Below are 25,066 nucleotides of genomic sequence, written 5' to 3'. Positions count from 1 at the left end.
CCTGCACGATTCCCTACTGTTGGTATTGACAGCTTTTGGGAAGAAAATGCTATATAAGGAAATGTAAAACCTGTTGATTAAATTAAAAAAAAAAAAAAAAAGCTAAATATGACTGAATTACAAAGTAAGTACTTAAACTGAAACATTTATGAAAGTGAGAATTGAGAAGGCTCAGGAGTCTAGGAAGAAGCAGCAAATGCAGTCTAGCAGACTAGGATGAACTACATTAAAAGCAAAGGAAGCTCCACCAAAGCATTAAGAAAACATATCAAAGCCATAACTTGTTTGATACAGAGGGAGTGTTGGCTACTTCAGGCAAAGCAAAGAACAAAATTAGGATTCTGCTGTTTATAAAACACTAAATGTTGGATGAGTTAGACTGTGTGACTCTACTGGGAATGTGATCTTTAAATTTAACAGAGGAATTAAAGTATAACCTTTTATGTCTTAGGAGAATCCTACAAAAGGCTTGACTTTAAAAGAACATTTGTAATCCCTGGTGCTTATTCAGCCGTGGCATCTGAAGGGCCCTAGAAATAACTGGCTGTGCTGGGGCAATGCCCATGTACACAGGCAGAGTCACTTAGGGACCAGAGTTAATCTGCGCTAAGTGGAAGCTGTGGGGATGACCTCTCAGGCAAACAGAGCAAAAATGCTGTGAGAAAGTAATTTGAAAGTGGATCAGGAGATTTTTAAACTATCCATTTCTTTTAAGGCATGCCTTTTGGTTTTGGTATTTTTTGTAGTGGTTTTTTTTTTTTTTTCTTGTTATTTTATTTGAGGCAAAAATAAAGTGAAGCTTGCAATGAAAGTGCAGGGTTCTGCACTTTGGCCACAACAACCCCAAGCAGCACTATAGGCTGGGGACTGAGTGGCTGGAGAGCAGCCAGGAGGAAAGGGACCTGGGGGTACTGATAGATAGTAAGCTGAAGATGAGCCAGCAGTGTGCCCAGGTGGCCAAGAGAGCCAATGGCATCCTGGCCTGCATCAGGAACAGTGTGGCCAGTAGGACAAGGGAGGTTATTCTTCCCCTGTACTCAGCACTGGTGTATAGGGTTAACACTCCTGGGGGAGTAATCCTGAACCTGACCCTAGGGGTCTTGGCCCCTCCCCAGGGGTGGGCCACACTCCAGGTGATGGTTAGCCCACTCCCCCCCCACTTCCTGTGGTATAAAAGACAGAGGAGTTTCCTGTCTCATTCTCTCTCTTTTCCTGCGTTCACTCTTGACACACACACTCACACTGCATACCAGCACACCACGTGGCAGCCACGAGGCAGAGACATCATCACATTGCTCGGGTTGTATCCATCCCTGTTTGTATTTTGCTGTTTTCCCTTCCTGATCCTTTGTAAACTCCCCTACCTCCAATCCCTTTTTCTAAGTTATTGTTAAACTTTTCCTTTTTGACTACCAAATCGAGTGAGATTGATTTATTGGGTGTCCCTACCTTTCTCTCTCTCCCTGTCTTTTTGGGAAAAGGAGGGGGAAGAGGGGAGGGCACTCTATAAATTCTATAAATTGTCATTGGGTCTATTAAATTTATTAGAGTCTCTGGGAACCTGCATTTGAACCCAAGACAACTGGTCAGGCCACACCTTGAGTACTGTGTCCAGTTCTGGGCCCCTCAATTCAAGAAAGATGTTGAGGTGCTGGAACACGTCCAGAGAAGGGCAACAAAGCTGGTGAGGGGCCTGGAGCACAAATCCTATGAGGAATCCTATGAGGAGAGGCTGAGGGAGCTGGGCCTGTTTAGCCTGGAGAAGAGGAGGCTCAGGGGTGATGTTATTACTGTCTACAACTACCTGAAGGGACATTGTAGCCAGGTGGGGGGTGGCCTCTTCTCCCAGGCAACCAGCAATAGAACAAGGGGACACAGTCTCAAGTTGTGCCAGGGTAGGTATAGGCTGGATATTAGGAAGGAGTTCTTCACAGAGAGAGTGATTGGCATTGGAATGGGCTGCCCAGGGAGGTGGTGGAGGCACCGTCCCTGGGGGTCTTCAAGAAAAGACTGGATGAGGCACTTAGTGCCATGGTCTAGTTGATTGGATAGGGCTGGGTGCTAGGTTGGACTGGGTGATCTTGGAGGTCTCTTCCAACCTGGTTGATTCTATGATTCTATGAAATTCAAAAGTTGAAGACTTTACTCCAACAATGCAAAAATAAAAGCAGTGCATTCTAAATAGCATGCAGCAACTAGAGGCACAAAAATCTATATCTAATATGAGGATCTTAAATGGCCAGACAAGTGGGATATTATCTTGGCAACTGCTGCTTTTGTCCTGAGGGTACCAAAGTTATATTTACTGTATCAAAGCTAAGAAGAGCAAATACCAAGCTCAACATATAACTGCATACACTAACTGCTGACATAATCTAGAGTACTCAAGGATTATTTTAAGTGCCAGAGTTTTAGTTTTGAGCATGTGACTATCACTTAGCATGATTTGGAACATTACATGAAGTTGTGTATTGCAGCCACATAGTACTGTCAAAGAGTTTGTAGAGAAATCTCTGTGACAAAGAAGCCAGTTGTTGCTTAGGGAATATCTGCACTTCTGCTCAAGAAAAATGTGTTAAAATTGTTAGATGAAGGAGAACTACTTTTCATGAGCATGTGAAACACTGGAGCACGTTGCCCAAGGAGGTGGTGGAAGCCCCAACCTTGGAGACATTCAAGGTCAGGCTTGATGGGACTTTGAACAACCCCACCTAATTAAATGTGCCTGCTTACTGCAGGGGGAGTTGGACTAAATGACCTTCAAAACCCCAATGCATTCCTTCCATTGCATAACTTCCTTCCAACCCAATGCATTCCACGGTTTTATGATCTGCAATCTGCTTCACCTGTCTTCAGTGGTTGCTTTGTGGCCAGGCAAGGCATATGGATAGGCCTAACATTTAATCAGATAAAGAAAACAATTTATAATTCTGTAACTTAGGTTAAAAAAAAATCATTAAATGAAGAAATAGTAGATCTAGAGATGCCACTGCAAAAGGAGGGGTTAAAACCAAAGAGAAAAGAAGAAAGAGTAGCCTTTGGTATTTGAATGAGACTGCAGGCCTTGTCTCCAACGTAAGGAGATATCAATAAATTAGGATCTGAAATAGAAACTTCCCTGGTTTTGGAACAATATATCCTCTCTGGTGTTGTTAAGTGAAAATAAAAACTCTAATAAGGAGAAGTGTGGCCAGCAGGTTGAGGGAGGTGATTCTCCCCTTTACTCTACTATGGCAAGACTCCTCCTCGAGTACTGCATTCAGTTCTGCAGCCCCTATTACAAGAAGGATGTGGAGATGCTGGAGTGTGTCCAGAGAAGGAGCAGCTCTGCTATGAGGACAGACTGAAAGAGTTGGGGCTGTTCGGTCTGGAGAAGAGGAGGCTCTGAGGTGACCTTCTTGTGGCCTTCCAGTATTTGAAGGGGGCCTATAAAGAAACTGGGGAGGGACTTTTTAGGCTATCAGGTAGGGACAGGACTAGGGGTCGTGGAGCAAAGCTGGAGGTGGGGAGACTCAGAGTGGATGTGAGGAGGAAGTTTTTCAGCATGAGAGTGGTGAAAGCCTGGAATGGGTTGTCCAGGGAGGTGGCTGAGTTCCCATCCCTGGAGGTGTTTAAGGCCAGCCTGGTCTAGGGTAGGGTGTCCCTGCCCATGGCAGGGGGTTGGAACTAGATGATTCTTGTGGTCCCTTCCAACCCTGCCTGATTCTGTTATTCTGTGAATACAAGGAAAAAGTATATAGTACTGCAATGTCCAGCTCTATCATTTATATTACTCTTCCTTTCTCAATTTCCCCAACTTCAAACTACACTGAACTTCTCCACAAAAGTCAGTCACAGATCTTTATCAGGACAGTTTGAGAAACAGACTTCTAAACTGGTTTTCTTTTTTATTGGTCTTTACAGAGGTGATATTTGCCAGCTGAGGACAATGACGGGATTTTGCAACCCTTTTGTTCTTTCTTCTTTCCCTAAGCTGTTGGAAATAGGATCCTCATCAAATGGGCCTGTGGTCAGATCCAGCTTAGCTGTTCCAAGATGATGTTATATTTGTTAAGAGACATGGATGAAATATAACCTTAGTATCTTGCATTCTTTGGCAATTGGATATCATGGCTTCCGGATGACAGCCAGCTGCTGTAATGCAACTTTATCCAAGTAATTAAGCTACATTGATTTTTGACAGCTGGGAAAAGGGCTATTAACATCAGTATTCATGTTTCAAAGCAGAGAAGTGACCTAGACAAAGGTGAATAAATGCTATCATTTATTCTTCACATGTATTTTGTATCTACTTATTACTGTCTAAAACTACCTGAAGGGGCATTGTAGCCAGGTGGGGGGTGGCCTCTTCTCCCAGGCAACCACCAATAGAACAAGGGGACACAGTCTCAAGTTGTGCCCGGGTAGGTATAGGCTGGATATTAGAAAGAAGTTCTTCCCAGAGAGAGTGATTTCCCATTGGAATGGGCTGCCCAGGGAGGTGGTGGAGGCACTGTCCCTGGGGGTCTTCAAGAAGACTGGCTGAGGCACTTAGTGCCATGGTCTAGTTGATTGGTTAGGGCTGGGTGCTAGGTTGGACTGGATGATCTTGGAGGTCTCTTCCAACCTGGTTGATTCTATGATTCTATGATTCTACTTTGTTCCTGCAGCATCTGGAGAAGTTAAGCATTCAAAGAGTATTAGTGACTGTTGGGCCAAAACAGGAGATAAGTGTTTCTATTTTGAGGCAGGAACAGGCAGTGAAATGGGGGCTAACAGTCAAGGACCCATGACTGTTCAGGGAGAGGTATGTAAAAGTGATCCCTGGACTTTTTACCATTATAGAATCATAGAGTCATCAAAGATCATCTAGTTCCAACCCCCTGCCATAGGCAGGGACACCTGCCACTAAATCAGGTCACTCAAGGCCTCATCCAACCTGTCCTGGAACACCTCCAGGGAGGGAGCATCCACAACCTCCCTGTGCAACTTGTTCAAGTGGTTCACAATCAGACGAACGTGTAAGAGAAGGACCATGGTATTGTAAAAGCTGCTTAGGAAAGTTAGGTCTGTTACAGTGCACTCTGCTGGCCTCCCTGAGCTTCTTCAAGAACAGAAGGACAAAGAAGTGATTTTTGTACCATACTTTCATGAGATGCTTATAACTGTAGCAGCTGCTCTCCAGTAACTTAGCTGATGTCTGCAAAGACAGACACAGCCTTTGGTCTGATATTCTAACTAAAACCCACCTACTCACCACACAGTGGGTGCAGAGTATCCAAGCATACAGCTAAGAGCTAATTCAAGAAGTGGTAAAGCAGAAATTCCCCTGCTGTAACAACTTTTTGACCTCTGCATCATTGGCTGGTCTAATCAAACTGTAATCAATGGATGTTTTTCTTATATGCAAGCTGCTAAGAAAGCAAGTTAATTGGCTCACTTCGATGATTCCAAGTGCATGAAACTTCTGGGTGGTTTAACAGTTTTCCAGTAACATGAGGGAATAGCTGCAGAGACACTGCAATGCAGCACTGCACAGCTCACAGACCACTGACACTGAATGCTTTGCAAAGATTGTATGGCTAAGTTCTGCCCTTTCACACTGCCACAGGGGTAAGGAACATGAGCATTTGAGATTAAAACGTGCAATCAAGAGTTTTCAGCACCTCCATTAGGAGTCCAGTACTTTGTCTACCCCCACTCCTAATCTGTCTCTTTCAAGACAAATTGTCACTATTTCAATCAAACCTCACTTCCCTTTAAAAATGTATTTCAGTTTCATTGACAAAATGGGTTTGACTTTTTTTTTCTTAACTCCTTCTGTACCTGGCTGTAATTTGAATCTGTTGCCATTAAAATCAAAATATGCCCAGCATAATAAACTGAAAGTGTGCAACGTTTCCCTAGGTGGTTATTATCCTTATTTTATTTTCTAATTAATTGCTTAATAAGGACACACTGTTCTGCCCTAAGATTATTTTCTAGCCTCAGGTTTTTATTCTTCAGATGAGAAGGACCTACTCACTAGCTCCATATTTGTACAATGTTTTAAAAGAGATCTGAGTGTTGCTAACATGGGAGGAGAATAAAAATGCTACCAAGAACTTTAAAAACTGGAAAGCAAAGTTAAATATAAGACACTGATTCCTCTTTTAATTTTGTTTTAAATAGCTTTTGGTCCTTTAATTTAACTTCAACTGCTTGCAGCAGATGCAAGCTGCACATGAATACACATGAAGCCTGTAGGTTGCCTAGTGTGCATTGGATGCATCTGCAAACCTCTGTATGAACCACATCCACAATGACTGTTAGAGAGCATGATGCTTGATGTTATTTGATCTCCATCTGCACAGTTCATGTGTACATATGACCCAGTACACAGGTTATGCTCAGGTTTTAAATAAAAGCATGGAATGACTCAAAAAGCCCAGAGTTATGGCTGCTCTTCCTAAAGCTATAAACATAGACTCTCACTGTTGAGCTCTGTTGGGCTTTTTGGTTGTTTGTTTTGCTGTTTTGTTTTGTTGGGAGGTTGTTGTTGTTGGTTGGTTGGTTGTGGGCTGGTTTTGGTTTCATTTATTTATTCTGGATAATTTGTTTTTCTCTTGTTCCTAATAATGTTTCACAATATTTGTATTTCTGGTTGGACCTCCATACCTCTTTTCCTCCTTTTTCTCTTGTTTCACAGAGAGATGAATGAAATAAACATGGTGAGTGTACATGAGGAAAACAGGGACCAAAGAGAAGACCTTGAATTTTCCATTCCTTATACTGTCCTTTGTACTTCCATTCAGCTCCTTTTCATACTTTCCTTTGTTTACTGTATCTGTGCTTCTTTACAGAATTTTCTTCTATTTCCAGGACCACTTTCATCAGAGAGACTGGCAGCATGGTTTAGATGAGCACCATTACCAACCACAAGTCTGACAGCATTCAAAAGACATTGTTTGATCCAGACAGGATAAGAAAACAAAGTGCCATAGTATTAAGAGCAAAAGCTATCTGACTGGATGGCAAGCACTGGATTTTCTTGCAGGGGTTGCCATTCTCATCAGATTTGCTGCCAAGTCTACAGACATGGATGTGAGAGGACTTCATACAAGGCTTAGATGAACTCCTGATTATTTGAAAAGAGGAATGGGAAATTTAAACTTTGAAAGGTGTTCCTATAGTATTTGTCTCCCACAGTAAATTATGTTATTTGGTTTTGGAGACTGTGCTGTAAGCTTTTTTTTACTGCATAAACCCAAAATTATTGGGACAGAAGCTCTTCTACTAACAATTTGAATTTCTAATCATCATCATCTGGCTTATAGTACTGACTGATACTTATTTTTATTTCTGTTTGCAACAACATCTAAAGGCTTAGTAAGCACAAAAAGATAGGACTGGGTGATAGGTTGGACTGGATGATCTTGGAGCTCCCTTCCAACCTGGTTGATTCTATAATTCTATGATAAAAAGGATGCTTAATATTTGCAGGATCTCCCCTAAAACACTTATGACAGTATCACAGTATCACCAAGGTTGGAAGAGACCTCACAGATCATCAAGTCCAACTCTTTACCACAGAGCTCAAGGCTAGACCATGGCACCAAGTGCCACGTCCAATCCTGCCTTGAACAGCTCCAGGGATGGCGACTCCACCACCTCCCCGGGCAGCCCATTCCAGTGTCCAATGACTCTCTCAGGGAAGAACTTTCTCCTCACCTCCAGCCTAAATTTCCCCCGGTGCAGCTTGAGGCTGTGTCCTCTCGTTCTGGTGCTGGCCACCTGAGAGAAGAGAGCAACTTCCTCCTGGCTACAGCCTCCCCTCAGGTAGTTGTAGACAGCAATAAGGTCACCCCTGAGCCTCCTCTTCTCCAGGCTAACCAATCCCAGCTCCCTCAGCCTCTCCTCCTAGGGCTGTGCTCAAGGCCTCTCCCCAGCCTCGTTGCCCTTCTCTGGACACGCTCAAGCATCTCAATGTCCCTCCTAAACTGGGGGGCCCAGAACTGAACACAGTACTCAAGGTGTGGTGTAACCAGTGCAGAGTACAGGGGCAGAATGGCCTCCCTGCTCCTGCTTATAAAGATTAGTAGCAGGAACAGTTCAGAGCCTTCAGTATGAGAACTGAAAAAAATCAGGCTACCATCCTACTTTATTTATGTACTTTACTAGTTTTGGAATCATTTTAAAGTGAGAAGCCTCTGAGGGAAGCACAGCTCTGCAGTTTTAAGACTATATTTTATGACTATGCTCCAATATATGCATCAAGACAAGCGATGGTAAATAAGAGATTAAGAATAAATTACAGAGAAAGGACAAAAGGAGTTGTGCAGAATCTTGAGAAGAAAATAATGATATAAAGTGTGTTTTTCTCTCTGATTGTAAATCTTTAAATAATTCTCTGTGAAGAGCTGTTTTAAAACTTCTTCATCTTTCCTTGCTTTTAGGGATGTTTTAAGAAAGAGATATTCAATTTCATATCTGTATTTAAGCAGTTTTCATCAACCAGAATCTCAAATTAAAATGAAACACTTCAGGAGAAAGAAAAAACATGCTGAAAGACTCCTGAATACTCTACCAAATACCTGAATTACCACTACCTAAAAAGACTCAGTCATTTCCTACAACAGGACTGACTTTGGTGTTTTTTTTCTCCTTCCCCTTTTCAGTGTATTTTGAATCCTTTGGGTGAAATAGAAAGCTGGTTGTGCTTCACTTAAAAGACGTCATGCAGTCGAGACTAGTCTGCCCCCAACAGGGTTTTTGGTGAAAGGAGCAGGGTTATGAGAAAAATTGAATAAATATGCATTATAAAGCTTGATGGATTTCATCAGCACCATTGGAATTGAATTCATCAAAACTGAATTTGACCTAGCACAGAGCTGGTAAAATGTAGGGGGAAAGTATGTCAACCACAAGTTCAAATATAATAGGAAAAATCTGGCAGTGCATTTTTTTGTGTGTGTATTAACAATGGCATAGAACAAGTCTGAAATGCCAGTGATTGCTACAAGTACTCAGACACCATGGTGATAATTGCAGTGTAAAATCTCCAGACAGCAAACAAGTCTGCCAGAACTAATGGGAACGTGGTTTTAGTCAGAATCTAGTGTGAAAAGCTGTCTGTAATGGAATTGATTTTTTCAATAATTTTTCTTTGAAATAACTCTAATTCTTACTTAGGCATTTTTATATGAGCATATTCCATTGATTTCATGGAATCATAGAATCAACCAGGTTGGAAGAGACCTCCAAGATCATCCAGTCCAACCTATCACCCAGCCCTAGCCAATCAACTAGACCATGGCACCGAGTGCCTCATCCAGTCTTTTCTTGAACACCCCCAGGGACGGTGCCTCCACCACCTCCCTGGGCAGCCCATTCCAATGGGAAATCACTCTCTCTGTGAAGAACTTCTTCCTAATATCCAGCCTATACCTACCTTGGCACAACTTGAGACTGTGTCCCCTTGTTCTGTTGCTGGTTGCCTGGGAGAAGAGGCCAACCCCCACCTGGCTACAATGCCCCTTCAGGTAGTTGTAGACAGTAATAAGATCACCCCTGAGCCTCCTCTTCTCCAGGCTAAACAGGCCCAGCTCCCTCAACCTCTCCTCATAGGATTTGTGTTCCAGGCCCCTCACCAGCTTCATTGCCCTTCTCTGGACATGTTCCAGCACCTCAACATCTTTCTTGAATTGAGGGGCCTGAAAATAGACAATTGCCATTTCACACAGGATCACAGGAACACAGGATGTTAGGGCTGGAAGGGACCCAAGGAGATCAGCGACTCCAATCCCCCTGCCAGAGCAGGACCATACTATCTAACACAGAGCACAGAGAAACACATCCAGACAGGCCTTGAATGTCTCTAGAGAAGGAGACTCCACAACCTCTCTGGGGAGCCTGTGCCAGTGCTCTGTGACCCTTACAGTAAAGAAGTTCCCCCTTGTGTTGAGGTGGAACCTCTTGTGCTGCAACTTACACCCATTGCTCCTTGTCCCATCCCAGGGAGCAAGTGAGCAGAGCCTGTCCCCCCCTTCCTGGCAGCCTTCAGATACTTATAAACATTTATCAAATCCCCTTCAAGTCTTCTCTTCTCCAGACTAAAAAGCCCCACATTCCTCAGCCTCTTCTCATCAGCCATGCCCTCCAGCCCCTTAAGGGAGGTCTTATTTCACTAACTCTTATCTGCCCATTTCTTAGTATGGTCTGGTTTATTCTTTTTGGTGCCTCAAGTGCAAATAAACCCATACATGGATGCATGATACCAGATCAGAAGCACAATTGTAAGCCTAACTGAAATACCAGCTATTTTTCTCTTTCTGTGCTATCATCATCGTCCAGAGAAACAAAAGAAGGCATCATGCTGGATAAATTCTGTCAGTACTAATTCATCTCCCCAGTGTCTCTGAAAAAAACCCAACTGGTGGAACCTGTTATTAGAGCTGTTCTGTTTCACCTGTCATAGGCTGGGCACAATTAGGTAGAATCAACTTGTGTTGACAGGTCACAGCAGGACCTGTGAATTGAGCTAGAATTGTTTGCTGAAAACTGATAAAATGGTGCCAGGAAGACTTCACAGGACATCTGTAGATACTAAATTCACCTGGAAAGAGTTCCAAAGAAACATCTCCTGTGGAGGATAGCTGCCTTTAGTTATTATGAGAAAGTAATACTCCTGCTATGAATTCCTCTAAAGCCTCAGATAGAGATATTTGGGTTGTAGCTCATTGATGATGCATTTTGCCACTTAACTCTGGCCTCACAATATTGGTCAATGCCTACTTCTTCCCACTGAAACTAGTTTAAACTCTAGAAAGCTAAATATTAGACACCAAAATATGGATGAGACACAGCCTACCTCAAATGTCATATACTTTGCTGAATTTGTTGATGCTTTTATTTAGAAAGCTGCTATCTTCTTTAGTAAGTACTTGTTATCTAGGTCTAATTGCCCTGGAGGTACAAGGATGCTGTCATCCAAAAGCAATAAAGGGAAGCTCTGTGCATTTGGCCTGAAGCATTTGCTTCTGCTTAGTTCTGATCTGACTGGCTCAAGCAACTTCAGATCCTTTTGGTGTTTCTTTGCATTCTTGTGTTTTGCTCTGTCTGTTTCCAGGAGAATAGAAAAGAATGCAAATGGAGCAAGAACGAAAATGGAATGATTAAATAAATGTTGATTACTGTGTTATTACATGCACATGTAAAGAGAGTTCCTATTCTTGCACAAAATACTTCTAAGAGCAAAGTCTTTGATGAAAATACAGCCATTTCCTTGGGACAGAATTGCCACTTGAGTTTTCATTCCACATGACTTCTGATGATAGCTGGAAAAAGCACTATCTGCAGCACCCTCATCCTCTTAAAAGAGTGGCTTTAAAACGTTTATCTCTTACCATATGTCTTTAAGCTTATTATTTTGCTTACCCTCTGGCTGGTATTGTGCTATGATTGTTACCGTCTGCCCTGCTCCTTTCAGCGCAGCTGCAGCCTGCTCATGGGTAGCACCTCGAAGATCGATACCGTTCACCTACAGAAGGAATGCAAACAACAACAGATCTGAGTAGTTTAACATTAAAAACAGAAAGACAGAGGTGTTGGTTTTTAAAACATCTAAGGAATACAGAAGTCAAGCTGCCCAAATGCACAAGTGAAAACACACAATCAAAAAGGGTGACTGGCCATGAGGATCTGCACACCTGTGTTTATCCATATGTATTCTCTCACCACTACTTTTGGGGAGTTTCAAGCTTCTACTCATTTTACATTGTTTGTAATCTCTTCATCAGTCAATATAATACAACATATAAGGTTCTGCAGCATTTGAAAGTCACTGCAAGCAAGGGAACCGCTCCTTCAGCCACACTACAAGCACTGTCTGTAGCCTCAGAGACATATAGAACTGTATAAAGCATATACAAATATCACAGTATCACAGTATTATCAGGGTTGGAAGAGACCTCATAGATCATCAAGTCCAACCCTTTACCACACAGCTCAAGGCTAGACCATGGCACCAAGTGCCACGTCCAATCCTGCCTTGAACTGCCCCAGGGACGGCGACTCCACCACCTCCCCGGGCAGCCCATTCCAGTGTCCAATGACTCTCTCAGTGAAGAACTTTCTCCTCACCTCCAGCCTAAATTTCCCCTGATGCAGCCTGAGGCTGTGTCCTCTCGTTCTGGTGCTGGCCACCTGAGAGAAGAGAGCAACCTCCTCCTGGCTACAACCACCCCTCAGGTAGTTGCAGACAGCAATAAGGTCACCCCTGAGCCTCCTCTTCTCCAGGCTAACCAATCCCAGCTCCCTCAGCCTCTCCTCGTAGGGCTGTGCTCAAGGCCTCTCCCCAGCCTCATTGCCCTTCTCTGGACACGCTCAAGCATCTCAATGTCCCTCCTAAACTGGGGGGCCCAGAACTGAACACAGTACTCAAGGTGTGGTCTAACCAGTGCAGAGTACAGGGGCAGAATGACCTCCCTGCTCCTGCTGACCACACCATTCCTGATGCAGGCCAGGATGCCACTGGCTCTCTTGGCCACCTGGGCACATATCCCCAAACCTAGTGGCTGGGGGACTTCAGAGCAGAAGTCTCAAATAGTCTCAAAATACCTTCTTATCTTGCACATGAAAGCAATAGAGTTGCTAACAGATACAGCTTCATCACCTCTGGCTATTCAACATTAATAGAACTTCCAGTGGGGTTCCTCTTCATTTTTTTGCTGCATAAGCAGTGGAAGTAGGAGAGTTCAAACAAAGTATCACAGTATCACAGTATCACCAAGGTTGGAAGAGACCTCACAGATCATCAAGTCCAACCCTTTACCAAAGAGCTCAAGGCCAGACCATGGCACCAAGTGCCACGTCCAACCTTGCCTTGAACTGCCCTAGGGACGGCGACTCCACCACCTCCCCGGGCAGCCCATTCCAGTGTCCAATGACTCTCTCAGTGAAGAACTTTCTCCTCACCTCCAGCCTAACACAAGCTCCAGATTTCAAACACAAGCTCCAGATTCTCAGCAACAGCAACAGCTTGTGTTTATATTTATCAAGTGCTATTGCAAGATTGCTGAGCATATATTGAAACTATGACTCTTATTTTATTCAAATGTTAACTGTTTTATAAGCCTTGCAAAAATGAATTTGATTCCATGGAACTTTACAAATAACAGCTACTGAATCTGTTATAAATACATTTTTTTTTTAGAATCATGGAATGGTTTAGGTTGGAAGTGACCTCAAATTTCATCCAGTTCCAACTCCCTGCCATAGGCAGGGACACCTCCCACTAGAACAGGTTGCTCAAGGCCTAGTCCAACCTGGTCTTGAACACCTCCAGAGAGGGAGCATCCACAACCTCCCTGAGCAACCTGTGCCAGTCTCTCACCACCCTCACTGCCAAGAACCCTTTCCTAACATCTAGTTTAAATCTCCCCTCTTCCAGTTAAAACCCATTACTCCTTGTCCTGTCATTATGAGACCTTGTAAATAGTCCATTACATTTACAAACTGGCCTATCTTAAATTAATGTCTTCACCACATTTTAGAGAACATAACCCTTTAGTAACATGTTTAATTATTACCATAGAGTAATTATTATTACCATAGAATTATTAGCATAGAATTGTTACCATAGAATAATTATTACCATAGACTCCATAGAGTCATGGAATGCTTTGGGCTGGGAAAAATCTTTAAAAGAGCAGTGACATCTTCCTCTAGATCAGGTTGATCTGAGCTAAATCCAGGTTAATCTTAGAATCATAGACACATAGAATTAACCAGGTTGAAAGAGACCTGGGTGAGGAGCACATGTCCTGTGAGGAGAGGCTGAGGGACCTGGGGATTTTTGGTCTGGTGAAAAGAAGACTTAAAGGAGATCTAATAAATGTTTATAACTATATGAGGGCTGGGTGTCAGGATGGAGGGAACAGGCTCTTCTCAGTTATGCTCTGTAATAGGACATGGGGCAGTGGATATAAACTACAGCACAAGAAGTTCCACCTCAACATAAGGAAGAACTTCTTTACAGTAAGGGTCACAGAACACTGGAACAGCCTCCCCTGAAGGATTGTGGAGTCTCATTCTCTGGAGACTTTCAAGACCTGTCTGGGTGTGTTCCTGTGCAACCTGCACTAGATTCTATGATCCTGCTCTGCCAGGGATGTTGGACTCAAAGATCTCCAGAGGTCCCTTCCAACCCCTAACATCCTCTGAGCCTGTGACTCCTGGAAAAAAAAGAACCTCTCTAAAGTTCAGTCTAGGAATATGCTCTTAGAAGATGATAATTAAGAGCATTCTAAAAGAGCAAAGGAGAAAACCAGAGCTTTCAGTGCCATAAAATCTAATGTATTGTAATGCATCAAGCTGAATGTGTCAATCAGGACTTAGTTTGCAGCCTCTGTGGAGAATACAATCTTCCCAAAAGGAGCACAATTCAGGCTACTGCTGTGGAATGAGGTCTTGTGCCCTACTTTTACTTGGTGATGGTGTAATGACACTTGATTTTGCATTGCCGTGGGCACAGATGCACCAACACTACAAGTACTCATTCACTCAGCACCAGTGAAGTTCCAAGGATAATCCTTACGTTTAGACAGCACAGAGTCTGCACCATGCTATAAAGGAAGCCTCAGCCTTGATTTGGTGCCCTTGAAGACAACAGTTTTGAAGCAAAGTTACTTCTTTAAAACTCAGAGTTTGTTTTTTATCTATGTGTATTTCCCTTTGTAACTTGAGAGAGTGCTGAGAAAGAAGCAATAGCATGAACTGCAGAAAACATTCAAGGCACAGCCTTGACTGAATTCTTGAGCTCCTAATCATAGAATCAACCAGGTTGGAAGAGACCTCCAATATCATCCAGTCCAACCTAGCACCCAGCCCTAGCCAGTCAACTAGACCGTGGCACTAAGTGCCTCAGTCAGGCTTTGATTGAACACCTCAAGGGATGGTGACTCCACCACCTCCCTGGGCAGCCCATTCCAATGCCAATCACTCTCTCTGCCAACAACTTCCTCCTAACATCCAGCCTAGACCTCCCCTGGCACAACTTGAGACTGTGTCCCCTTGTTCTGTTGCTGGTTGCCTGGCAGAAGAGACCAAACCCACCTGGCTACAGCCTCCCCTCAGGTAGTTGTAGACAGCAATGAGCTCTGCCCTGAGCCTCCTCTTCTCCAGGCTGCACACCCCCAGCTCCCTCAGCCTCTCCTCATAGGGTTTGTGTTCCAGGCCCCTCACCAGCTTTGTCACCCTTCTCTGGACACATTCCAGCACCTCAACATCTCTCTTGAACTGAGGGGCCCAGAACTGGACACAGCTCTCCAGGTGTGGCCTGGATGATGTCACCCAGCCAGTCAGAAAAAGACTGCAGTGGTCTGTGGGAGTTGTGATGACAGAACATTGAGCTTTAAACATCATTGACACAACCTGTCAATGAAAGAGGAGGATGTATAAAAGAATAAAGAAGGAAAACACTCATTTTCCCCTCTTCTCTGACAGAAATGGATCTACCATAGAACTGAAACCCTAATAATACATTACTGTGGTAGTTTCAGGGGGTCCCAGCTTCCCTCAGACAAACTACAGAGACCAAGGGGGTCAGACCTGCTCATCCCAGGTTGTTGTCATGTTGTTATTCTATTCCATTTTCTGGTATTCCAGCTCATAAGCCAGTGCCTGGCCAACATCCTTCTCTTGCCTCCTCCTGCCCTCCCTTCACAGCTCTCTCCAGGAGGAGAGCTGCGCCACGCGGCCTGCTGAGGCACTGTGGCCTAAGCTGGTGAGGGCAGCTGCGGCCTCCTCTCAGGCCTGCTGAGGGTGGAAGGGGTAGAAGATTTCTGGCTGATTTTAGTCTGATAGACTTGGCTTAGCTTGTGGATGTATCCTGTCAGAGAGCCACAGAATCAACCAGGCTGGAAGAGATCTCCCACATCACCCACTCCAACCTAGCACCCAGCCCTATGCAGCCAACCAGACCATGGCACTAAGTGCCTCAGCCAGGCTTTGCTTCAACACCTCCAGGGACAGCGACTCCACCACCTCCCTGGGCAGCCCATTCCGATGCCAATCACTCTCTCTGCCAACAACTTCCTCCTAACATCCAGCACAGACCTCCCTGGCACAACTTGAGACTGTGTCCCCCTGTTCTGTTGCTGGTTGCCTGGCAGAAGAGACCAACCCCACCTGGCTGCAGCCTCCCTCCAGGTAGTTGTAGACAGCAATGAAGTCACCCCTGAGCCTCCTCTTCTCCAGGCTAAACACCCCCAGCTCCCTCAGCCTCTCCTCATAAGGTTTGTGCTCCAGGCCCCTCACCAGCTTTGTTGCCCTTCTCTGGACACGTTCCAGCACCTCAACATCTCTCTTGAACTGAGGAGCCCAGAACTGGACACAGCACTCAAGGTGTGGCCTGACCAGTGCTGAGCACAGGGGCAGAATAACCTCCCTTGTCCTACTGGCCACACTCTTCCTGATGCAGGCCAGGATGCCATTGGCTCTCTTGGCCACCTGGGCACACTGCTGTAAACAGAATCTCTCTTTAAACTTCCAATAAGTGTGCAGCATCTTCATCCTTACTCCTAAAAAATGAGTAAGAGCCACTTCTGCCCTCCAGCCCTAGGTAGCTTGCAGCCTCAAACTATGGCAATCACGAATATAAATGCAAGACAGGAATCCTAGCAAATTTAATTTACACAAACACCTTCTACTTTTTCATAGAACAAGAAGCTGCCACTGAAATGGCAGCTGACTATTTTCTGTGCTTTGCATGCTCATTCTGGAAGCAATGATTGCCTAAGGTGCAAACACAAAGCATTACAGTGAGTTAATTTCTCTGAAATTCAGTTCACTTTCCTGTTAGGATGTAGGTGGGATGGACACTTGAGGAGGACAGCTCTGAGTGGATGCATCAAAAGAGCAAGGAAAAGAAGCGTCAGAGAGAAAATAGGGGAGTCAAAGCAATCTTCTGCAATTCTTCTCAAGATGATAAACATGCCAGACTGAACAGATTAAGCTGAACATGTAAATGGTCTGACTACTGTAGGCTGCCAAAATAGTGATCACCCACTTGAAGATGCACAGCTGCAGAATCAAAATCAAACAGAATCAAATAGAATCACAGAATCAACCAGGTTGGAAGAGACCTCCAAGATCATCCAGTCCAACCTAGCACCCAGCCCTAGCCAGTCAACCAGACCATGGCACTAAGTGCCTCAGCCAGGCTTTACTTCCACACCTCCAGGGATGGTGACTCCACCACCTCCCTGGGCAGCCCATTCCAATGGCAATTTACTGTCTCATAGGTAGGTAGAGGTCTGTTCACATGCTCTTTTGCTCACCAATACCTGATAGAATAATAGGTGTTAAACTCAGGAAGGACTTACAACCTAATCTGACTTTCTAAAGAACACACTTAAACACTAAGTTCATTTGTGTGTATTATTTCCCAATATTTAAAAGGAAACAATCTAAATCCCAAACTTTCTAGTTGAAAATTAGCATGTTCATTCAACAACGTTAAAGACACCATAAATTTACATTTTAATCAAATCCTTACCTTCAGGCAAGAATTTCTGAAGAGCAGAGACAATCTGTTTTGTGGCTTCTTCCAAAACACTACCTTAATTAAAACAATTGTGTGCCATGATTGAGGACTGGCCAGTCAGAAGGCAGGGAAGGGGAGAAAGATCTGGGGGTCTGAGGAGGTGAGAGGTTGACTACGAGCCACCAATGTGCTCTGGTGGCCAGGAAGGCCAATGTCATCCTGGGGTGTTCTAGAAGGGCTGTGGCTGATAGGCTGAGAGAGGTTCTCCTGCCCCTCTACGCTGCCCTGGAGAAGCTACATCTGGAGTATTGTGTCCAGTTCTGGGCCTCCCAGTTCAAGAAGGAGAGGAAACTGCTTGAGAGAGTGCAGCACAGAGCCACAAACATTTCTCTTATGGAACCTCTCTTATGAGGAGAGACTGAGGGAGCTGGGGCTGTTTAGCCTGGAGGAGACTGAGAGGTGACCTCATCAATGTTTATCAATATGTAAAGGGTGAGTGGCAAGAGGATGGAGCCAGGCTCTGCTTGGTGATGCCAATGGCAGGACAAGGGGGCAATGGGTGGAAGTTGAGGAATAGCAAGTTTCATGGAAACATGAGGAGGATTTTTTTCACTGTGAGGGTAACAGAACCCTGGAACAGGCTGCCCAAGGCAGTTGTGGAGTCTTCCTCTCTGGAGATATTGAAAACCTGCCTGGATGTGTTCCTGTGTGATCTGGTACAAGCAATCCTGCTGTGGCAGGGCGGTTGGACTAGATGAGCTTTTGAGGTCCCTTCCAGCCTCCGGCAGTCTGTGATTCTGTGATTTTTGCTGGACATGATTTCATTGCAAACAGTTAAACCTCATTTCAATTACTTTTGACAATTAATGTGCTTTATACGTTAAAAATAATCAGCACAAGAAACATAAATGTCAGAAAGAGTTGGAAGTATATGTAGGAAAGATTAATACATATCAAAAGTGGGGTTGTGTTTGGTTTTTTCTGTCAAATGGGCTGACTTCCTTTAAGAAACATTACACAATAAGCAAAGCAGCAGTGCTGTTCTGAGCTTGACTGCACAATCCTGATGTCCTGGCCCAAAATGAACTTGACTGCACAATTTCTGATGCCTAACTCCAAAACGAATTTGACATAATGGAAATAAGAAGAGCCTCCAGCTTATACAGACGTCTGTCTCTACTGCATGCTGTGGCAAAAAGCAGTCAGAAAGCTAACAAACAAAGAGAAGTGCTGCAGTGGAAGATTATTGTTTAAAACTACAGAGCAAACTAAACTGAGATGGAGAGAAAGGTGCAACCATAGTCCACAATAACTACAGCAATTGCCTTTGCATTCACTGACTCAAAGTAAGGCATGATCTACTTCATTTAAATACTGAATCATAATCTAAATGAAAGATGAGATTTGTACTTCAGATAGACCAAACTCTTCTCACATTGGAAGAGTTATATGCTCTTTTAAAACATTTTAGTAGAGTGTATTAGCAATAGGATGAGATTGAACAAGGCCAAGTGGAGGGTACTGCACTTTGGCCAAAACAACCCCAAGCAGTGCTACAGGCTGGGGACAGAGTGGCTGGAGATCAGCCAGGAAGAAAGGGACCTGGGGGTACTGGTGGATAGTAGCTGAAGATGAGGCAGCAGTGTGCCCAGGTGGCCAAGAGAGCCAATGGCATCCTGGCCTGGATCAGGAACAGTGTGGCCAGTAGGACAAGGGAGGTTATTCTGCCCCTGTACTCAGCACTGCTCAGGCCACACCTTGAGTGCTGTGTCCAGTTCTGGGCTCCTCAATTCAAGAGAGATGTTGAGATACTGGAATGTGTCCAGAGAAGGGCGACAAAGCTGGTGAGGGGCCTGGAACACAGCCCTGTGAGGGAGAGGCTGAGGGAGCTGGGGGTGTTTAGCCTGGAGAAGAGGAGGCTCAGGGCTGACCTCATTGCTGTCTACAACTACCTGAAGGGACATTGTAGCCAGGTGGGGTTGGTCTCTTCTGCCAGGCAACCAGCAACAGAACAAGGGGACACAGTCTCAAGTTGTGCCAGGGGAGGTCTAGGCTGGATGTTAGGAGGAAGTTGTTGGCAGAGAGAGTGATTGGCATTGCAATGGGCTGCCCAGGGAGGTGGTGGAGTCACCATCCCTGGAGGTGTTGAAGCAAAGCCTGGCTGAGGCACTTAGTGCCATGGTCTAGTTGACTGGCTAGGGCTGGGTGCTAGGTTGGACTGGCTGATCTTGGAGGTCTCTTCCAACCTGGTTGATTCTATGATTCAGTTCTGAACAGTGTCACATAAAGGCTTACTACAGTCTGGCTGCCTTCTGTTAGAATGCTTGAGTATGATTTCTACCTAGGTCACTCAGAGGATAGCAGAATAATTTGCTTTATTTAGCCATCTATTTATTTAAGTGTTATTATTGTGTTTGCACAGTGCTTAAATGAGGATGTTGAAGGTCTTGTTGAATTGGAAAGGAAAAACACATCACTTCTCTGAAGAGAACATACAAAGGATTGCTTTTTCTTTCTGCATTGAACTGTCCCTGGCATAGTGTGGTGCTTTTAAACAGGAAATTATATGGTGAAGAAAAGGCACTTTTCTACCATAGACCAAACAATACAACTTTTTTTTTTGAGTTGTGGCTGAATTTTGTATTTTTGGAATTTGCAAAATAAGAGTTTTGATGTCTGAAAAGGGAAACAGAGCTCTGAATAAAGACAGTTCTTTATAGCCAGGACTGCCATTGTTTGCATTAAGAGAAAGAACCCTGTCTTAACTTGACGTGTCAATGTACATATTCCCAAGAGCATTAACAGGAAGAGGAAAGCTGAGCCATGTTCTCCAGCAGTCCTGATTAGTCATTAGAAATAGAATGTATAGCATCAGCCCTTTAGCCATGAAAGCACAGTCTTCCCACGGGAGAGGTAACACACATTAGGGGTGATTCGCCCTTGAACATATCTGGGGAGGACTTTCTGCACAAGCAGTGGCACAACCACTCTACACAACGACCCACAGCACTCTGACAACTGATATAGTCTAGCAAAAAGTATGATAAGTCTGAGAAATGTATGCATGTAGCCAAAGCACAGACCTCGAGGACTGAGCTTTTCCAGCTGGAGGCCGCAGCTCTGCAGAGCTCGGCAGAAGAAGCTGGCAGATGCTCAGCACCCTGACAGCTCTGGGCACCCTGCCCAGGGCATGGCAGTGGGGAGCTGCACCTTAGGGAGAACAGAATTGGTATAGCAGAGATTTTGCCTTGACAGTGGAAAAAAAGCAGAAAGGAGAAATGCACAGGGGAAAAGAATTTCCATTCTTCAGCTTAGCTTCTGCTACATTTTCACCCTTACTTTGCTGCTTTTCTTTTGCTTTTCTCACTTGCATTTTTTTCTGTGCCTACACTTTCTTCTGATCAGTTAAAACTGCTTAGTTCAGCACAGTGGTTGTCTCATGTTGAACTCCACTGAAAACATCCTATCATGTAGTGTCTGCTCTTCTCTCTGCCCAGTTTCCTCCTCCTTTCTTTTTATGGGCCAGCGACTTGAATGACCTTTTCAGTTTTCCATGTCTGGCTACCTTAGAGCTATGACTTTTGCCTCTAGTAAGTTAGTCTTTATGCTCTGGTGAGCTGTGTGTTCTAGAGGCAAACTCTTCTCTCTCACGGGGAAAACAAGAACCACTGTAAGGGTATAAGCTACATCATTTGCTGTGCTTTTTATTTATGCCAGGACATTTAAAGAGGTAACTAAACCAGCAGAAAAAAAGTATCAGAACATAACAGCTTTGAAGCAGGAAAAAAAGTTATATTATATTATATTACTGAAGAGGTGTCTTGCACACACTGCCTTTTACAGTAGGAACCAATGAGCTTTATGACTCACTAGACCACATGAATCATTCCAAATGGTACCTGTTAAGCCTACAACCTTCAGCAGAGATTTATCTTTTAATCCAAAGTGCACAGAAATTCTTTAGATAGAAGATCTGCTTCCAGTATGATTGTAGCTTTTGTGAATGTTGCCAGATTGGCAAAGTTTGAGATTGAATTCCACTGAAGAGTTTGCTGCAGTGAGAGCTTGAGAGCCATTTCCTTTGAGTTCCACCAAAATTCCTTCCAAACTTGTTTAACTGGGTTTGAAACAACTAACAGACAGGCTCATTGAAGCATAAATGAACATGAACCTTGTTTCAGTCAGGTCACCAAATAGCTACCAGCTAGTTCAATTACCAACATGGACTGGATGTGATCCAGCAACTATAAGGTGATCAGTGGTATTTTGTCTCATTGCTAAATGGCCAAGTCTAGACAGAGGCACACAGCTAATGTTTTCATATTAGAATAATTGCTATTATCAGTGAGAAAGTATATATATGAGTACCATGCTAGCTAATAACACATGCTAGTATTTATGGACTGATTTTAAAGAAATAGAAATGGTTTTCACTAATTTTATACATTAAATGCTCATTCATCAGACACAGTACTTAGTAAGTAAGAATAATCATTTTTGCCAAAGTGGAGAATTCATCAGTAGGGCTTAACTTCAAACCTAGCTGCTGCTTTTTTATTTTCCCTCCTCCTATATGGTCACTTGAACACCTTTATATTTAGAGTCCTAGAATCATAGAATCAATCAAGTTGGAAGAGACCTCCAAGATCATCCAGTCCAACCTAGCACCCAGCCCCATCCAATCAACTAGACCATGGCACTAAGTGCCTCAGCCAGGCTTTGCTTGAATACCTCCAGGGACAGAGACTCCACCACCTCCCTGGGCAGCCCATTCCAATGGGAAATCACTCTCTCTGCCAACATCTTCCTCCTAACATCCAGCCTAGACCTCCCACGGCATGACTTGAGACTGTGTCCCCTTGTCCCCTTGCAATGAGGTCACCCCTGAGCCTCCTCTTCTGCAGGCTAGACACCCCCAGCTCCCTCAGCCTCTCCTCACAGGGCTGTGTTCCAGGCCCCTCACCAGCTTTGTCGCCCTTCTCTAGACATGTTCCAGCACCTCAACATCTCTCTTAAATTGATGAGCCCAGAACTGGACACAGCACTCAAGGTGTGGCCTGACCAGTTCTGAGGACCGGGGAAGAATAACCTCCCTTGTCCTAGTGGCCACACTGTTCCTGATGCAGGCCAGGATGCCATTGGCTCTCTTGGCCACCTGGGCACACTGCTGGCTCATCTTCAGCTACTATCTACCAGTACTCCCAGGTCCCTTTCTCCCTGGCTGCTCTCCAGCCACTCTGTCCCCAGCTTGTAGTGCTGTTTGGGGTTGTTGTGGCCCAAGTGCAGAACCCTGCACTTGGCCTTGTTAAATCTCATCCCATTGGCCTCTGCCTACCCATCCAGCCTGTCTAGGTCCCTCTGCAGGGCTCTCCTACCTTCCAACAGATCAACATCTGCTCCTAGCTTGGTGTCATCTGCAAACTTACTGATGATGGACTCAATACCCTCATCCAGATCATCAGTAAAGATATTGAACAGGACTGGGCCCAGCACTGATCCTTGGGGAACACCACTAGTGACAGCTGCCAGCTGCATGTGGCACCATTCACCACCGCTCTCTGGGCCTGGCCTTCCAGATTCATCAAAGTGAATCTGTCCAAGCCACGAGCTGCCAGCTTTGCTAGGAGCTTCTTGTGGCAGACGGTGTCAAAGACCTTGCTGAAGTCCAAGTAGACTCCATTCACAGCCTTCCCCATTATTATCACCACTTACTCCCAGGGAGCTCACTTACAGAGTCATCTTTTCAAGACTTCACACATTCCCTTTTCTTTGCAGCTTCTGCTGTCTTCCTACTCTGAAATGATAAAACATCAAACTATCCCTCCTCCGTCCTACAGCTTTTACTTTACACATGACTGTTACTCTCATTCATTTTCCTGTCTTTCTGAAATAATCATTTTTTTCCCCCAAATCTGTCTTCAACATTTGCATTTCCCTCTCTCCTGCCCTCACCCTGGGTCATTTAGACATCCCTGCATTAGTAACATTCATTTTATACACCTTGCTTTTGACACAGTTCCAATATATGGATATAGCTGAACTACTGTTCATCGGTTTCGCCCATAATGCTGCAGGGTTCTTGTTTCACATTTGAATTTCAAAGGATGGTATGAGCAGAAATAATCATTGAAATTCAGCTTCTGAAATGAAATAAAGGTTTCCATTTTAACAAGTGCCTTATTACTGAAAGACGATAAGGAATTCATTGCAGCTGAAGGCAATAAGCAATAAGTACTCAGGAGATGAAATAAAAAGGTAAAACCATTTTCAAGGCTGGGCAGAGAGAAAAGAGTATTGGTGATTTCTTTGAACCTGTGGTGTTCTCTAGGGCTCAGTGCTGGGGCCAGCTCTCTTTATCAATGATCTGGATGAGGCAATTGAATGCACCCCCATAAGTCTGCAAATGACACAGAATTGGGTGAGAGTGCTGATCTGCTTGAAGATCAAGGCTCTGCAAAGGGATGTGGAAAGGCTGAAGTTAGTTGTATGAGGTTTAACAGAGCCAAGTCCCAGGTCCTGCACTTCAGTCACAACGACCCCATGCAATGCTACAGACTTTGGGAAGAGTGGCTGGAGGAAACTTGAATGTTATTTGAGGTATCTGGGGTATACTTACTGGATACCTTATTTAAGCAGTCCTTGAGAAGTCAAGCACTTCAGAGCCATGTCAGTGTCAGAATTTGAATTCAAGTGTCTAATTGCCATCCAGTAGTTCTTATTGGATATATGTATTCTTTAGAGTTGATACTGAGCATTTTCCACTCAAAATTAGTGCTGTTTTGAAAAATGAATATCTATTTATATATCCACATGTGTATATGTGTGTGCATATATTGGAATGGGCTGCCCAGGGAGGTGGTGGAGTCATAGAATCAACCAGGTTGAAAGAGACCTCCAAGATCATCCAGTCCAACCTATCATTCCAATGCTAATCACTCTCTCTGCCAAGATCTTCCTCCTAACATTCAGCCTAGACCTCCCCAGCACAACTTGAGGATGTATCCCCTTGTTCTGTTGCCGGTTGCCTGGCAGAAGAGACCAACTCCACCTGGTTACAACCACCTTTCAGGTAGTTACAGACAGCAATGAGGTCACCCCTGAGCCTCCTCTTCTGCAGGCTGCACACCCCCAGCTCCCTCAGTCTCTCCTCACAGGGCTGTGTTCCAGGCCCCTCACCAGCTTTGTCCCTGGAGGTGTACAAAAACAGCCTGCATGAAGCAGTTAGTGCCATGGTCTAGTTGACTGGACAGGGCTGGGGGATAGGATGGACTGGATGATCTTGGAGGTCTCTTCCAACCTGGTTGATTCTATGACCTGAAGATCTGATAACATATTTACGAGGTACTTCAGTATTTTTAAAGTTGTTTTTTCTTCCTTTAGCAGTGTTTGTACAAAATGATACTGCTCTTCCTGTATAGAACAAGACCTAGCCACACCCTTGGATTAGGTAATGGATGGCCAATTGCTGTTATTTTGCAGTTTGTGTCATAGGATATTTTTTTAACCACCAAATAACCTAAAACATATTGGGCAGTAGAGCAGAATAATGTCTGGAGTCTTAGT

General features: G+C 44.3%; 1 protein-coding gene across 24 annotated transcripts in view; it reads right to left on the bottom strand.

Moving 5' to 3' along the window:
• The window catches only part of DLG2 (discs large MAGUK scaffold protein 2), a 1,415,634-nt gene that overhangs the window by 244,962 nt on the left and 1,145,606 nt on the right, over nt 1-25,066 (bottom strand). For all 24 annotated transcript variants that reach the window (XM_064169211.1, XM_064169239.1, XM_064169248.1 and 21 more), the window contains one exon: nt 11,395-11,497. In XM_064169211.1, coding sequence (XP_064025281.1) covers nt 11,395-11,497 — 103 coding nt within the window. The remainder of the gene's footprint in view (nt 1-11,394; nt 11,498-25,066) is intronic.

This window comes from Pogoniulus pusillus, chromosome 3, assembly GCF_015220805.1.
Source record: "Pogoniulus pusillus isolate bPogPus1 chromosome 3, bPogPus1.pri, whole genome shotgun sequence".
Classification (NCBI taxonomy): Eukaryota; Metazoa; Chordata; class Aves; order Piciformes; family Lybiidae; genus Pogoniulus; species Pogoniulus pusillus.
The sequence above is the reverse complement of the archived record's forward strand: the minus strand, read 5'-3'. Positions and strand labels throughout refer to the sequence as shown.